At 31.6% G+C, this 16,744-nt stretch overlaps 1 protein-coding gene across 9 annotated transcripts; it reads left to right on the plus strand.

The window, feature by feature from the left end:
- On the plus strand, window positions 1-16,390 carry LOC148604436 (uncharacterized). 9 transcript variants are annotated; one of them, XM_088549237.1, is made up of 16 exons: window positions 1-17; window positions 348-983; window positions 1,962-2,051; window positions 4,305-4,403; window positions 5,849-5,956; window positions 6,706-6,822; window positions 7,306-7,422; window positions 8,078-8,194; window positions 8,685-8,801; window positions 9,476-9,616; window positions 10,738-10,812; window positions 12,015-12,140; window positions 12,881-13,106; window positions 13,533-13,625; window positions 14,870-14,965; window positions 15,741-16,390. In XM_088549237.1, exons 2-16 carry the CDS (start codon window positions 376-378, stop codon window positions 16,071-16,073), a joined length of 2,463 nt encoding a protein of 820 aa, XP_088405363.1. In that variant the 5' UTR covers window positions 1-17; window positions 348-375; the 3' UTR covers window positions 16,074-16,390. The 9 variants fall into 9 exon arrangements, with proteins under 9 accessions (XP_088405363.1, XP_088405364.1, XP_088405368.1 ...); XM_088549236.1 differs by having other exon boundaries at window positions 2-17; window positions 10,696-10,812; XM_088549238.1 differs by lacking the exon at window positions 14,870-14,965 and having other exon boundaries at window positions 10,696-10,812.
- The last annotated feature ends 354 nt before the right edge of the window (window positions 16,391-16,744 follow it).

Below are 16,744 nucleotides of genomic sequence, written 5' to 3' on the forward strand. Positions count from 1 at the left end.
AGATGTTTTTCATCACGGTGGGTTTGATGTTTTTTGGGCATATTCACAATATATACATTCTTCTTATATTTTAACTGAAAGTGCATTCATCGATTAAATAATCATAATTAATTATTGATACAGGACAATAACAAACTTTGCTAAATGTCTAGCTATTGTCAGATGTATACCATCAATGCCAGAATTACTTTATGTTTCAATTGAACTTCATTTTGGTTATGCAAAAATGCTAAATTATTTACAGTAAACTATACTTTTGTATCCCCGTTTAAATTTGATTGCCACTCTCGTATGACCTTTTTGGTTTGTTTACGTACAATATTAAATCTAACTTTCGTTTCAAGTAGGAAGTAAAATAGATCGAATGTGAAGAACATGGATAATTGTGACATTTGCGATTCGGAGTCGGATTTCAAATGCTGTGATCATTGTAAATGTAAATGTTGTGAACAATGTTTTCCTCAACATCAAAATAATGGTGCATGCAAATTGATTCAGACGTACATTGCCGCTGACAGTTGCAGAATGACGTGTCATTCACAATGTCGAAAAAGGTTGATATCGTTTTGTGCAACATGCAATTACCTTGTTTGTAAAAAATGTAAAGTCGATCATAGTACTCATAATGTAATGGATATCAAAGAAGCAAGTGAAGAAATAAAGATCAACACTTTAGATGGCGTCCTGAAAGAAATCGCATGTAAAATATCAGAGTGTAATAAGTATTACAACTACAACACTAAAATAATATCAATCACTACAGAAACGTCCGTTTCAACAACTATTCCAATATCACGAAATCTAGGTGAATTACCAAAGGGAGTATCTTATTACTGTAAGATGTTTACATCCATCAGAAATAATATTGAAACATTAAAGACCATAGCATCAAACAGAACGTTTCTTGCAATCTGGGAAAACGCGTTCGAAGATGTGAAAAGAAATATCAATTCTTATGAAAAATGCAAAGTTCAAAGAGATGGGTAAGTTTAGAATGATTGTTTTTCTTAAGGGTAAATTTTAATCAACTGAAGGCTGATTCATAGTTTGTTAGATTTTAATTGATATCTTAAAAAACAACTTAATTGAAACAAAATTACGCCACTCAGATGTGAAATACATGTTGTATTTCCATTCTTAGACTTTCTCCATCGAAACATCACAGTATCTTCTCTTGTTACTTTCACGTTATTTTGAAAATCCATCCTACGATCTCAAAAATCAAAATGTACACTATATCTTTATATGAAAATCTGTTTTGATTAATAGGATAAACAATAAGTATTCGTAAATAAGCACAATATGATTATAGTTGTAAAGTTGGGAAATTGTGGACAATTTTTTCCCGAATTCTTAGCCTTTTGTGATATTAAGTTTTTTTTTCCAAAATGTTATTCTTTTAAAATTTTACAGTGTAAAATTTATTATGTGCAAGTTTTTGTTAGAATCAGGCAAAGTCGGAATAAAATCAAAAACATATACTGTACATGTAAAACAACTCATGGTTCTGACAATATACATGAAACTGCATTCAAGGATGCTTCCTCTGTATAAAATGAGCATTAATTGATCTCTGCATCACTTGATTTACTCAGAAATTTTCAATAAAATGTTAGAAACAATGATCCATTTGACAGAGTATCTGCCACTGAAATATTCATACTTAGTACATTTGAATGAAATTGTTACACAATTTACCGAAGTGATATTGAAAATCCTGTCTTTTTTCCCTTAATTCTGATGGTGCAAATAGTTTGATTACATTTTCAAAATGGTGGGTTTTTTCATATCATGTTTCACCCACTACCTAATTCTTACAGAGACTGACACCCAGAAATATCTTTTGATAAAGGTGTGCAGATGCACAATCTCATAACAGTACAGGAAAATCACCCGTCATGAAAAATGTAGTTGGACACAGATATTGTAGTCCTTTCAAATATAAAATATTTATCTTTAAGAATAGAGAACCCCTCTTCATCTCGAGAAGATATCATCGATGGGATCGTTCAGGGGATGGACAACATGTGTATAAACGGCAACAAACCGAGGTAAATATAAAATGTTTGGCTCGGAAGTTAAAGTATTTGTTTTGAAAAAATGTACTCCTACTATAAATGGTAAAATTTATGCTTTTCTGTGCCTTTATTTGATAGAACACGATAGTTGCACTCTTTTACATGGAAGGGTACAAGAAATCAACAAATCATTGAACTATGTCAACATATATGCATTCAATTTGAGGTGAAGTGTGCAGTGAAATGGATTTTAAGCAGTTCAAAAAAAAAAAAAAGAAATTTAATTTTCATAATATCTCTGAAAATGTTATGAATTTCAAAGTTTTGATGTAATACATATTTAGTAGCGGAAAACTTTTTAAAATATTTTTTAACATGTAGCAAGACCATGATAAATACAAGTACGCACGTACAGACAAAGCAGTAATTGTTTGTCAAGTATATATCAAAATGAAAGCTTAAATTTACATTTAAAATATCCAACAGTTATCCAGTTATTCATTTAGTGTGACACCTTGTACAGACACGTAGCACAACCCATATCGTCACATAATCACTTTAAATCCATGACTTAAAACATGATGCGTCAGTTTCATGGCTTACATTCAACTCTTTGAAAATGGATTGGAATCGTGAAACAAGATATTTTACCATTTTCAAAATTAATTAATCCAGTGCAAACTAAAGCTATGACCCAACCGACCACATGTCTTAATATCATACATGTATACTTGATATGTCTTGCGTCTTTACAGTTCTGAGTACAAAATTTAAAAAAAAAATAAATCTGTGGGGGTCAATTATTATAAAAATATTACATTTTCCCTTTCATGTTGAAAATCCGGCAACAAACTTTAAATCTATTTAAATCTGCAGATCATTTGTTAAATATAAATGACGTAAAAAATAATTAACTACTTGAAACGATAAAACAATATCACATTTAAATACAATTGAAAATGCATTGAACATTTGTAAGCAAAATTAAAACAAAGACTATTCGACGTAATACACATCAAAAGAAAAATTAATTTACATATAAGGTGACAACCTTGCATTCATCTGAGTCACTTTGCACGAAGTGCTTGCCAAATATTTTATGTGCAGTGCAATTTTTAAGATCGATTGTAAAGGAACACTCATGACAAAACGTACAACAAACGCGATGACATCTCATTCTGCATTGTCAGTTTTTCTTTGTTCTCTGACAGCGTCCAGTCAGCTCATTATTTTCTGACCACATCAATTCAGCTCATATGCTATACCAAAGCTTGTCGTAACTCCGCGGACTTTTTGTGCTCGACTTCTTACAATTAAGCTTTTTGAGCCGGATGAGTTTGCTACAAGATTGAAGTCATCACTTTTGAAATCGTATGATCGTCATCTTGAAATCGTGGGTCGTCTCCGTAATGACTACTGATTTATTCATGATGTGATATTTTTAGCTCTTTCAACAAGGGTGTTTCTAGAAAAGCATACTACGCTTACCCTACCGGTGCACTTGATCCATCCTCAAAGTTTGGTTTGTGTCCGAGTTGCTCAATGGTTTCTGTTTCTTTGTACGTGTTATTTTGGTTATTTCATGCTCGTTGTTGTTGATGTCTGTTTTCACAGACTGGTCTTTTTCTTATTTCCTTTTCTTTTCCAACGAGTTCTCATAGATTTTAACGACATAAATTATGTGTGTTGTAATAAACAACTCTTGGTTTACTAAATTCATAAATCAGCATTCGATAATTCAATCAACTACAAGATAATGTCCCTCTTCCTTGATTTTGAGCCTTTGAACAAATTCTTAGTTTCCATTTTTGGGGCATATATTCGGCTGCCACACACGCTATATAGTTTAAATTTGATTTTGTAGTTTGAATACTATTTTTTGTTTCTCAGTAACACATTTTATGCTTTTTTTCTATCAGTACATGCACATTGTCCATGTTAGTCTTGAAGTTGTGAAACATAATAAATGAGATTGTCGAAAATTTCTGAGTTGCTTTAACTTATGTATAATGCAAATATAACCTGTCTATCATGTTTTAAGTCAATTTTGTGAAAGGTAATTTCAAAATATAAATAAAATATGAACTAAGCAAATTTGCACCGTAATGTTGCAATATACTGCAAAAAAACATAAGACGGAGCAACAGAAAAAGCAAAACAATTAAACAAAACATAACAAAACAAAACAAGAAGCCCGTACATGCTGCACGGTCACCATAGACACTTAAGTTAATTTTATAAAGTCTGACTTTAATGTATTATGTATTATATGATACTGTTATTCAGTAAAGAAGAAAAGAAAAAAGACCGCAAACGAAGTGAAAAATTGCAACGACAAATTGAAGACCTGAAGACAGATTTAAAAGAACACCATGAGAATCTAAGGTGAAATGTTTATATATGTGGTTCAGACAAGTGAACAAATTCTAAAATATCATTTACGATACATGACTGTCCGGAATATATATATATATATATATATATAGAGAGAGAGAGGTCTGAAAAATTCCCAACAATGTTGGAACTGTCAACAATGCGATGCAAATTTTTTATCGTTCCCTCCGCGGGAGTCGAACTCGTACCGCTGTGACATCTATGGTAACACCACCTGCACAAAGTTCAGCGCCCTAGACCACTCGGCCGGCTAGGCTATATGAAATATAGCTTCCGCTGGCCTGGTCATTCCTACTCGTAGGATTAATCTAGGGCAGTAAATTAATACACCATCTAGGTGTTGTTATGTCGGATAGAGGATGAAATTAATGATGCATGTCACAACAAATCAATATTATACAAACGTCTCAGAATGTAAGAATAGAGTCGTCACATTCTGAGACGTTTGTATAATACGAGTTCGAGTTCCGCTGAGGGAACGACCAAAAATTTGCATGGCAAACTTGACAGTTCTAACATCGTTGGGAATTTTTCAGACCTTTCCATACTGAGATATGTATATATGAATTAGTTAGGGTGGAAATAACATGTAAAATATATAATCAAATTAAGAAAAAAAATGGGAATAACAAAATTATCGAACAAATAAATTTTACGCAATTGTCAAAAGGAATAGTAAATATATTGAATGACAATATCAAGGCAAAAGATCGATTGGTATAAAAGGTTCTTACACAAGTCTCTATTGAAGATCTTGGATTATTTCCACGAGTGTGAAAATTCCGTCTTTTGCTCACATCTTCAATAGATGACGAGTCTAAGAACATATATCTTTCGTTAAACAGCTATAGGTATGGAATTCCAATATAGGTCAAGAGTAATTTGCATACAATATGTGTCGTATTACTAGGTGGCGATTAACCACATGCACTTAATATTAATCACCCCACAAAGACTGTTATATACAAATTAATTCTTATGTTTTTTTGTGATAATTTGAATATATTAACATACATGTATATTGTCACTAAAAATGTGGACCTGCGTACAAAATGTTTTATTAATTTATTCATTGTCCCTCTGGACTTTACCATACTATTTTACTTAACGTGTTGTGATTGCCTATTTTATCCATGACAGACATGATCGCGTGCACCGTCTGTCTTGACCTGTCGTAGGAAATACAATGAAAATGGAAGAAGGAAACATCTGTATTAACATGACTCGGTACAGACATTAAAATGGTGATTTAAACAAGGTTAACACCTCGCTTCCATTGCGGTAAACTTTTTTTCAGTATATTGCAATGAAAACAGGCAACAGCAATTGTCATCTGGTATACTTGGTACAATTTGTAGTCGAAAGAGTTAAATAACGATGCAAAGTTTATTTTAACGTATTCTTAGATATTGAGTTATTTGTACTTGTCTTATTAGGGCTCTTTCTGAAGAGAAAGAAGAAAGGGATAAGCACATTAAAATACTTCAGGAAACCAACAGAGACCAAGGGCAGAATATATCACAACTACAAACAACAAAAAAAAGGTAAAAATATAGTCCTATCTGAATCAAATGTACAATAAATGTCAAAGTACTCCTGTTAAACTAATACAATGAAGTAAGATTTTGTCTCATGGGAAAATTAGACGTTTTCAAAAAAAAATAAATTTGATTTGAAACCACAAGAGAAATATGACATTCCTCTTGAACCGAAAAAAATATTACATCGTTAGCTATGTTAATTATTGGGTTTTACTAGCATTACACTTTTTCAAGATGATAAACTTTGTCTTGAACATTTCTTATAATAGTAAAAGACTGGATTATACATTCATGATAATGAAAGACATTAACATAAAATAAGTAACACAGTACACGAGGTAGACAAGAAAAAAATTGAATCAAACACAGACGGGAACCAAAAGTACAAGACACAATGAACAAATTATATGAGCAACAAGTACAGACAGAAGAAAGAACAGCACAACATCACTGTATTCCTGGACGTACTCATTTATTAATCGTTTTGATATTACGTAAAGCATAACGTGTGCCACGGTTTGAATTTGTTATTGTTATTTTTTTTACAAATGATATATTATATAATACGGGTAAGAATAAACAAACTAAGCAAAAGGAATCAGATTGACTGCAAATATTGCAAAGGATTAGGTATGGCATGCATTATATTGTTCAAGTTAATTCATGTTCCTGCGGGCTATTTGTCTTATAAACTACAAGAAAAAGCGATACTCTGTTACCTATTTATACCACTCTATGTCCACTCTTTACAGCATGGAACAAAAGGAAAATGATATGAAAGAGATGCAACACAGATATGAAGTAGATGTTGAACAGAAACAATTGGAAATTGCTTCTCTAAAACAAAATCTATATGAAAGCTCAAAAAGGTATTTCCTAAATATTTAGTGGAGTTCAAGTTGCTCATTTGCCTTTGTATCTTTGTATGTTTGATTTTAGTTACTTTATGTTCTTTGTTGTGTATGTCTGTTTTCCATGTCTGATATCTTTCCCTGGATTGCATTCTTTTCATTACCGCTATAACATTGGTTCTCTTGATTACTCTTTGACTTTCTTTTTATTTGTAAGCACACCAAACAGACACTCATGAAATTCATATAGAGCAGAACATGACATTATGCCCCGAGTTGTTAAACATGAACTATAGTAAAGTGAACAAGGGAATATTTATGTGGTCAAAAAATCCTCAATGTTTTTCAGAGGACTTAATTCCTATTTGAGTTCAAAAATTCATTTTATCTGCTTTGCCAGTCAGCTCTTGTGGCAAGCTTAATTGAAATAACTGAATATGGTTTCCTTCATGTTTCCTTTTTTTGTCTTTTTCTTTGTTTTTGAATTTTCACTCATTTTAGCATGGAACAAAAGGAACAAACTATGAGCGATATGCAACAAAAGTATGAAGCAGATGTTAAACAGAAAAACCTGGCTATTACCTCTCTCAAACAGCAGCTCAATGAAAGTTTAAATAGGTACTTTTAATTGAGTTTTCATTTGATTTGAAACCACAAGAGAAATATGACATTCCTCTTAAACCGAAAAAAATATTACATCGTTAGCTAAGTTAATTATTGGGTTTTACTAGCATTACATTTTCTTTCAAGTTAATAAGATATGGCCTGAACATTTCTTGTAAAAGTAAAAGACTGGGTTATTCATTAATGATAATGAAAGACATTAACATAAAATAAGTAATACAGTACAAGAGGTAGATAAGAAAAAGGAATTTGAATCAAACACAGACGGGAACTAAAAGTACAAGACACAATGAACAAATTATATGAGCAACAAGTACAAACAGAAGAAAGAACAGCACAACATCACTGTATTCCTGGACGTACTCATTTATTAATCGTTTTGATATTACGTAAAGCATAACGTGTGCCAAGGTTTGAATTTGTTATTGTTATTTTTTTTTTACAAATGATATATTATATAATACGGGTAAGAATAAACAAACTAAGCAAAAGGACTCAGATTGACTGCAAATATTGCAAAGGATTAGGTATGGCATGCATTATATTGTTCAAGTTAATGCATGTTCCTGCGGGCTATTTGTCTTATAAACTACAAGAAAAAGCGATACTCTGTTACCTATTTATACCACTCTATGTCCACTCTTTACAGCATGGAACAAAAGGAAAAAGATATGAAAGAGATGCAACACAGATATGAAGTAGATGTTGAACAGAAACAATTGGAAATTGCTTTTCTAAAACAAAATCTATATGAAAGCTCAAAAAGGTATTTCCTAAATATTTAGTGGAGTCCAAGTTGCTCATTTGCCTTTGTTATTTTGTATGTTTGATTTTAGTTACTTTATGTTCTTTGTTGTGTATGTCTGTTTTCCATGTCTGATATCTTTCCCTGGATTGCATTCTTTTCATTACCGCTATAACATTGGTTCTCTTGATTACTCTTTGACTTTCTTTTTATTTGTAAGCACACCAAACAGACGCTCATGAAATTCATATAGAGCAGACCATGACATTATGCCCTGAGTTGTTAAACATGAACGTGAACTATAGTAAAGTAAACAAGGGAATATTTATGTGGTCAAAAAATCCTCAATTTTTTTCAGAGGACTTAATTCCTATTTGAGTTCAAAAATTCATTTTATCTGCTTTGTCACTCAGCTCTTGTGGCAAGCTTAATTGAAATAACTGAATATGGTTTCCTTCATGTTTTCTTTTTTTTTCTTTTCCTTTTTTTTTTGAATTTTCACTCATTTTAGCATGGAACAAAAGGAACAAACTATGAACGATATGCAACAAAAGTATGAAGCAGATGTTGAACAGAAAAACCTGGCTATTACCTCTCTCAAACAGCAGCTCAATGAAAGTTTAAATAGGTACTTTTAATTGAGTTTTCATTTGATTTGAAACCACAAGAGAAATATGACATTCCTCTTAAACCGAAAAAAATATTACATCGTTAGCTAAAATAATTATTGGGTTTTACTAGCATTACATTTTCTTTCAAGTTAATAAGATATGCTCTGAACATTTCTTGTAAAAGTAAAAGACTGGGTTATTCATTAATGATAATGAAAGACATTAACATGAAACAAGTAAAATCAGTACATGAGGTAAACAAGAGCAAATCTAGGATCAAACACAGAAGAGAATCAAACGTACAACGAACACATCATAAAACGCATGAGCATCAGAAAGTACAAATCACGTAAAAACAGCACGACCAAGCTGTGAACCGGATTAAACGCAGGTGCTCCGTGAAATAAGGCCACTTGAAATAGTATTATCTGGTTAATTTTTTTCATTTCCTTGTTTCTGGCAATATGATAGTGACTACACAATCATTCGTTAATTCATCCTTATAGCACATTAAAATATTTTGCGACAGTTTGAATGTTATTTTTGTAAGAATAATATATTTTGAAAGAGGGATATAGGTAAACAAACGTAACAAAAAGACTCAGATTCACTGCAATGATTGTGCAGATCAAAATATGGCATATCTTATATTTTTCAAGTGTATGCATGTTTTAAGCTAATTGTGCTTTAGATTACAGAATGTTGAGCAAGAGAAAGCAGAGTTTTGCAAAGAATCGGAAAAAGGACATGAAGAAGAACTACGCAAAACAATTAGGGATAATGAAAACAGTATTCATCGTATGATAACTGAAATCGATGAATATAGATTAAGGTATCAAAGTAAAGAATGATAAATTAAAAAGTATTATATGGTCCCAGCTTATGTTTATGTTGATGCTTTCTAAAAAATACTGATTTCATGTGTTTTTCTTCTTATTATTATTACCCGTTTGTGTCTTTGTTTGTTTTCATGATTGCCTTTGTTTGTTTGCGTTTTTTTTAAAGAAATCTAATGATTGTTATTCTCTCATATGAAGGTACGAAAAAACCTTACAGTATATTTACAAGCATGGTTATTGACATGTTTTTTTTTCTTCCTAAAATACTTATTAAAACCATTTTTTAAAATATTTTAAACTTTTTTTGATGTATTTGCATTGACAGAAAAGGTAACTTTAAAGTATATTATCTTTCTTGGTTATATTGGTATAACACAAACCAAAATACTTTGTACATATAATTTGTTAATTATTGTCGTATGCGGTACATTTCTTGGTTATATTGGTATAACACAAACCAAAATACTTTGTACATATAATTTGTTAATTATTGTCGTATGCGGTACATTTCTTGATGGGGGATGGGAAAAGGGATAGTGTATGTGTGTGTCGATTTTGAATGAGGAGGATGGGAAAGTAATTTTTTAAGTGTTTATTGAGATGAAAACACATTAAATTTAATTGAAAATAACAGTTTAAATGTTGAAGAATTTGAAAATATAAACATATTTTTATAATATATATATTTGATAAAGAAATATTCGATAGGAATTTTATGGGGGATGGGGATTTCTTTATGGGGTATGTGGGTGGGGACAATAGGGAATATGGAATGGCATATGGTGTAAATGGGAAGCTTATACCATTCAAGAACTGTGTAAAACTGAATAACCCCACATTGTAAATATCTATAGAGAATGTGTTTGTTTTTAACTTTTGTGATGCTTCGCTAGAAGTGCATAGACAAGATAAATGATAATCATCAATTGTCCACCATGATTAATTGGGAACCTCAAACTTCCGTGAAGTCTTAGGTGATCAAACATGACATGTTTGTATTAATAATAAACAGTAAATGCCACTAACTGAATATTGTTTCTTCATGGATTTTGTTTTTATTTACTATGTAAAGCATGGAACAAAAAGAAAAAGATATGTTAAACATGCAACAAAGATATGAAGCAGATGTTGAACAGAAAAACTCGGAAATTACTTATCTGAATCAGCAACTAGCTGAAATCTCAAAAAGGTATCTTTTAAATTACAATATCTTTTGATTTACTAGCACAAGAGAAATATGAAATTCCTCGTGAGCAGAATAAATCATTACTTCCCTAGCTAAGTAAAGTTTTGTTTATAACTTGTATTACCCTTTCTCTTTGGATAAGTAATTATATTTTGAACACCACTTGTAATAGTAAAACAATGGGTAGTACATTTTAACTTTACTAAAGTCATACATAGATTTACATATAATAAATAAGAAGAAGTTACGCTTATTCACAAGTTTTTATCAAATCATGTCTATACTCACATTTATATTTTGTTAACTTCGTTGTAAAAGAATGGCCATTTTGTTTATTAATGTTGTGATGAAGCTTAGAAAATCACTCCTAATTTACTGAGTCTTCATTTTCGATTACCTTTCTTTTTTCAATTCAGTTTTTTTTTTCAATAGTCGTATTTATACTGTATATACTGTATATAGTAGAATAATATTTGTCTTTATTTACTGAAAATTTTAATAAATGTTAAAAAGATTGAAATGTCAATCAATAGTACACTACCTACTATGTAACACTTCCGATAAGAGTCATACAAAATGTGACGTGAAAAAGTAACCAAAGGAACCAAGTTATACTCGTAATCAAACGAATGTAATCCAGGGACAAAGACCACACATGGAAAACAGACATAGACAACAAAGAACATTGAGTAACTAAAATCATACATACACAGTAACAAAAGCAAAAGAGCAACTCGATTTTGGTTATAAATCCTACATATTTGTATCTTCTTTGCATTATTTAATGTTTAATCATCAAGACTTATAAACAACTTAAATACAAAAATAAAAATGTATATCCTTGTACCGGATACGTAACATATTACGAAATTTGAATGATTCTTACAAAAGCTGCTACTTACAATGTAACTATATATCGATTAGTTCAAAGAATTAATTTTCTACTTAGATGTATAATCTTTCATTTGCAATCAACTTGATGCAATTAAAAATATGATAATGCAAAACGTATGGAAAGTATTATTGCATTTATTGTTGCATATTTCATTCAATGTTGACATAAAAAATAGTAAATCATTAATATTCATTTCATAATTTCCCGACACAACTAATTCGGTTACTAAGAACATAACAATCTGGGGTTTCCAACCTTTATACTTGCTTCGATGCATTGAATGACGAACTTATTTGAAATAACTTTTAAGGGAAAAAATTGCTAATACGATGCTGACAACGGTTAATTCCGAATTGTCGTCAAGATGTAACCAAGTTTCTGAGATGGAGAACCATATAAGATTATTAAAATCAGAGAAAGACAATTTACAAACAAGGTAAGCAAGACTGTACCTGTTATAAAAATCCGTGGTAGATTTATAGTTCCTTGTGCCTCTTGATTCATTCATACATACAAAAAAGGCCTACAAAGTCGATTTAAAACCGATCTGTTTAAATATGTTAATACATTATATTTTGACACTATCAACAGTATTTGTGTTTGTTTGTTCAGTTTGAAATCATGATATCTGGGCATAGTGAAAGGTTTAGAAACAATATTTAGCGAATTTATCACAAAAAAAACTTAATTTAAAAAAAAGATAATAACAGAATTTTAAGATATTATAAAAAAAAAGTCTTTTGCAGTAAATGGACGTTAATTGATCGAAATAACACATGTATGGTATAAACGACCACAAGGTGTAATATGTCCGATGATGTGTTTTCCATTACCTGTTGCACGAATGAACCCTACGTAGACATTGATTAAGCAATCTAACTGTCTAGTCAATCCCACTTTTCCCTTTGATACCTTTTGAAATATATCCGGCGTATAAATTCATAAATTTATAAAGTCGAATTTCCTATTTGAAAGCTAGAATAATTTCATCACTCAAATAAAACAATCGCTTAATTTGTTTACGTAAAGTTTGAATTTTTTTTGTGAATTGTATATTAGAGAGTCGAACATTTTGCTTGTGTTTTTAGGGCGTTCATTTTCTCTTCAGACTGTCAATTTTGTCTATTTAAATATTTTCATTTTAATTCTTCATTTAAAGCATATTTATTATTTTAGACTGAGTTGCTTTGCTGGAGATACGTTGACAAAGGGTAATCCAGCTATTACTGACCTATCTGATCCCAATAGACCCATGAAGATTGGTGAGCGATATGGGGAGCTCTACGATAATGATTGGACCGATGCTATGGAAAAAGTTGAAACAATAAAACAAAACTTTCCCGACAAAGATGGCTCAGAAATCGAAGAAATTTTGATTAAATACCTTCATAGGATATTAAAAGTAAGTGTTTTTTCCGGGATCATTATTTGAATACAATTAAATATAAACGTCTATAAATGACATTTAATACAAAACTACGTAGTAAAGCCATGTAAATTTTAAACATTTTCTCTATTGCAAAATCAAGGGATAAAATACCCCCCCCCCCACACACACACACACACACACACACAGCAATTAAGTTCAGTACAAATTGATTTCATGATATATGCAATGTACGAGAGTACAGCAACGTAATATTAAATTTGCTTAAATGAGGATAATTTCTGCACATACATGTAAGAATAAAACTACTGGTATATTTATGTTTTTTTTTAACATGACATTCCTAAGTATAGACTACGAATATAATCATGGTAATCATGTTTTGAAATGCAATACATATATAAAGAATTTTATTGTTTTACTTATATAATATATTTTCAGTGTTGCTACAATGAATGTTTCAAAATGGTTAAATGGCAAATACAGCAGGTTGCCGTTGCATTTGGACTCAACACGTCTGAGGACATTAGCCTGGTAATGTATCTAAGTGGCGTAATTGATATATTCAACAAAGCAACCAATCAATTTTGCATTTACTTTTCATTGAAAAGAGAACGAAAAACTTGATGAATTATAAATATTTCAAACAAAACGGACATATTTAAATAAAAAATTGCAGGTCAGGAATAAGTAACATACGGCCGTAACTGCCTTATGGAAGAGTAATCAAGGAAACCAATATTATTGCGGAAATTGAAAGTATCCAGGGACAAAGACAAGATATGACAAACAGTCAAACACAACAAAGAATATAGAATAACTAAAATAATACATATAAGGTAACTAAAGAAAATGAGAAAATCGAACTCAACTAAAAACTGGGAGCATGGACCTTGGATGAGCTTCCTTTGCTTTTCTTGGAACACCTGCCGAGTTGCTCATAAAAAGTCAAGTCGGGGTTAGACGAAAGGGGAAAAGAGAACAAGACACGTTGCACAAATCAGTTTCCATGGTGCAGATGGATACACCGTAATGATCCACGAGTTCTTGTTAACGACCATAAAACTGTAGTGATGATTTCAATCTTGTAGCAATGTAACCTTGTACTAGGTGCCCAATTGTAAGACGTCTAGAACGATGCAAAAACCTGCATGATTACGGCAAGCTCTAGCTGAACATATGAGTTGCGATATGAACACTCCATACGCAGATGCTAAAGGAATGTTTCAAAAGATGAAAATAAAGTTGACAATACCGAATGAAAAGTCATCACGCTTTTCGTATAGTTTGGTCAATAGTTTTCCTTTACCATCGATCTCTAAGATTGCGTCAAAATATGAGACTATCTTCACATTGTTTGTAGTATCCTTTTACTAATATGTCTGCTGTTATGTATTGAATATATTTAAGGCAAAAACAAACAAACAAATTTAGAAAAATGATGTGCCATCCATTATCTGATTCTTACTCAAAATGGTACATAAGATTTTTTTTAAATATATATCTATCTATCTATCTATATATATATATATGGTCTGAAAAATTCCTAACGATGTTAGAACTGTCAAATTTGCGAAGCAAATTTTTGTCGTCCCTCCGCGGGACTCGAACTCATACCGCTGTGACATCTTTGGCAACACCGCCTGCACTAAGTCCAGCGCCCTAGACCACTCGGCCAGCTAGGCTTTATAAAAATATATCTTTCGCTGGCCGGGTGATTCTAGAATATAGATCTAGGTATTTATTTAAATGCACTTTTGTGTTTGTTTGTTTTACAGGTAAACTTAGTTGATTCTGTAACTGGTTTGAAAGAACTAATGGCATTTCGTTATAAGAACGCTGAGCAATTTGCAAAACGCATGGTTGTAAACAAGGTATCAAAGGTTGTGATTGATAGATTTAAGTGATGAGGGGTTTTTGGCAAGTTTTAAATATTACTACCATGTTTAACGTGTATTTAAATCGACAGAAAGAGAAACAGTTTATTTCCTTTAAAAATATTTTATCAATAAGCTCATTATATTTGATATTGGGTTAGTTGATTTTCACATGCTTTGTTAATGTGTAATTCAAGTTCAGGATAAAAGCTCAAATGTCCTATGCTAAGGGAAATGTTTACTTCTTTTTCACCCCTTACTAGAATTTTCTCACTTGCAATGTGATGACTGCTGCTGGCTGAGCAGGACCCTTAATTAAGGATTACTTGATGTCACTCCCAATTTTGTGGTAGTTCATATCCTGTTTTACTTATCGATTCTAGTGAAGAATATAACCAGCAGAAAGGATTTTAATAAAATTTGGAAACTTTGGCATCATATCAAGAAATGCATACAGAAATATAAAAATTAAAACATTAAAAATTAAATTTAATTTTAAGATTTCTTTTTATTGGTTTGTTTACGGTCTTGTAGCTGTATTGTGCTTTCACTTCTTTACTTTTATGCTATGTACTTGGATTTCGTGCCTCTGGATTATCCCTCTGTTTCTGACATTTTGTTTTTTGTTTGCCAGCATTCCTACTTATCTGTTACTGCATTCCTATTACCTGTTCACCCTCCCCTGTCAAGACAAATTTTGTTTTTCAATGGCAAAATAAAATTTAAAAAAAAGAATATTTTACTGTTGACAATAGTATCTGTTACATTTTAGGCCTTTTGCAACACGTTTTTTGACGGATGGAATTACAACTGTAAGCATGAAGCAGTTATGGAGGAACTAATTTCTTGTACGTTTTATGAAAAGTGTATTGAACTATGCTGGTACATGGTTATACAGGACCCAGCCATGTACCTAGACGAAGACATTTCACCAGGTACAGTAATTGATAAAAACGCCTACAGAGAATTTACAAAGAAAGGAGAGAAGGTGGAGTATGTTGTATGGCCTGCACTGTATCTACATAAAGATGGTCCTTTGTTATACAAAGGTGTAGTTCAAGTAACAAGTGGCAATCAAGGCATTGACGGTAATATTTACGTTTAACTTAATACCCTGCCCGCTCATTGTTTTTGTACGACCGAATATGTTGACTTGTAAAGTATTGAATGTAGGTAAACACTCGTGATCGTAGAACATGTTTCTTTACTTTCAATTTATTTTTTCCTATTCATGAAAAAGGTGTTGTTAAAGCTAAAACAGTATTGTCATAGACTTACTTATGGTCACCGTATGTCTGTTTTCTATGTCTTTGTCCCTGAATTACATTCATTTGATTACCGTAGGAACCTTGGTTCCATTGATTACTCTTTGATTCCGCTATAACCTTGGTCAAGAAATCTTGAAATAAATAGTTATCGACATTTTTTTTTTTGTTTTCTTTACTGCCATTTATTCTGTCTTTGTAGTACAATATCAATGCCTTAACTAGTAGACCGGGCACTATTACACACAAATATGTTTTCCATGGCGGGTAAACATTGAAGAAAACAGGACAATCATATAGAGAATGTCGTTCTATATCTAAACTGTTATTTTAGTTATCGGGTGATGCTTAGCATTTGCTTATTGGAATTTCTTTTCTATATTCCTAAGTTATATCATATTCCAGTTGAAATGTACACTTCACACTTGTATTTTCTGACTTAGTGACGACATAAGCTAATCGAATAATCGAACGCTGTCGGTACAAATCTGATGAGAGGCAACATCATCGA

Source organism: Perna viridis, chromosome 10 (genome assembly GCF_037379345.1).
Source record: "Perna viridis isolate PV_CMFRI_1.1 ecotype Kerala chromosome 10, ASM3737934v1, whole genome shotgun sequence".
NCBI classification, from domain to species: domain Eukaryota; kingdom Metazoa; phylum Mollusca; class Bivalvia; order Mytilida; family Mytilidae; genus Perna; species Perna viridis.

Bases quoted from the DNA above. Each gene is read 5' to 3' on its own strand.
- LOC148604436 (XM_088549236.1), top strand. From the start codon at position 376: ATGGATAATTGTGACATTTGCGATTCGGAGTCGGATTTCAAATGCTGT. The intron at 4,404-5,848 runs GTGAAATGTTTA...TTGTCTTATTAG, and splicing joins GAACACCATGAGAATCTAAG to GGCTCTTTCTGAAGAGAAAG. The intron at 12,141-12,880 runs GTAAGCAAGACT...TTATTATTTTAG, and splicing joins AAAGACAATTTACAAACAAG to ACTGAGTTGCTTTGCTGGAG.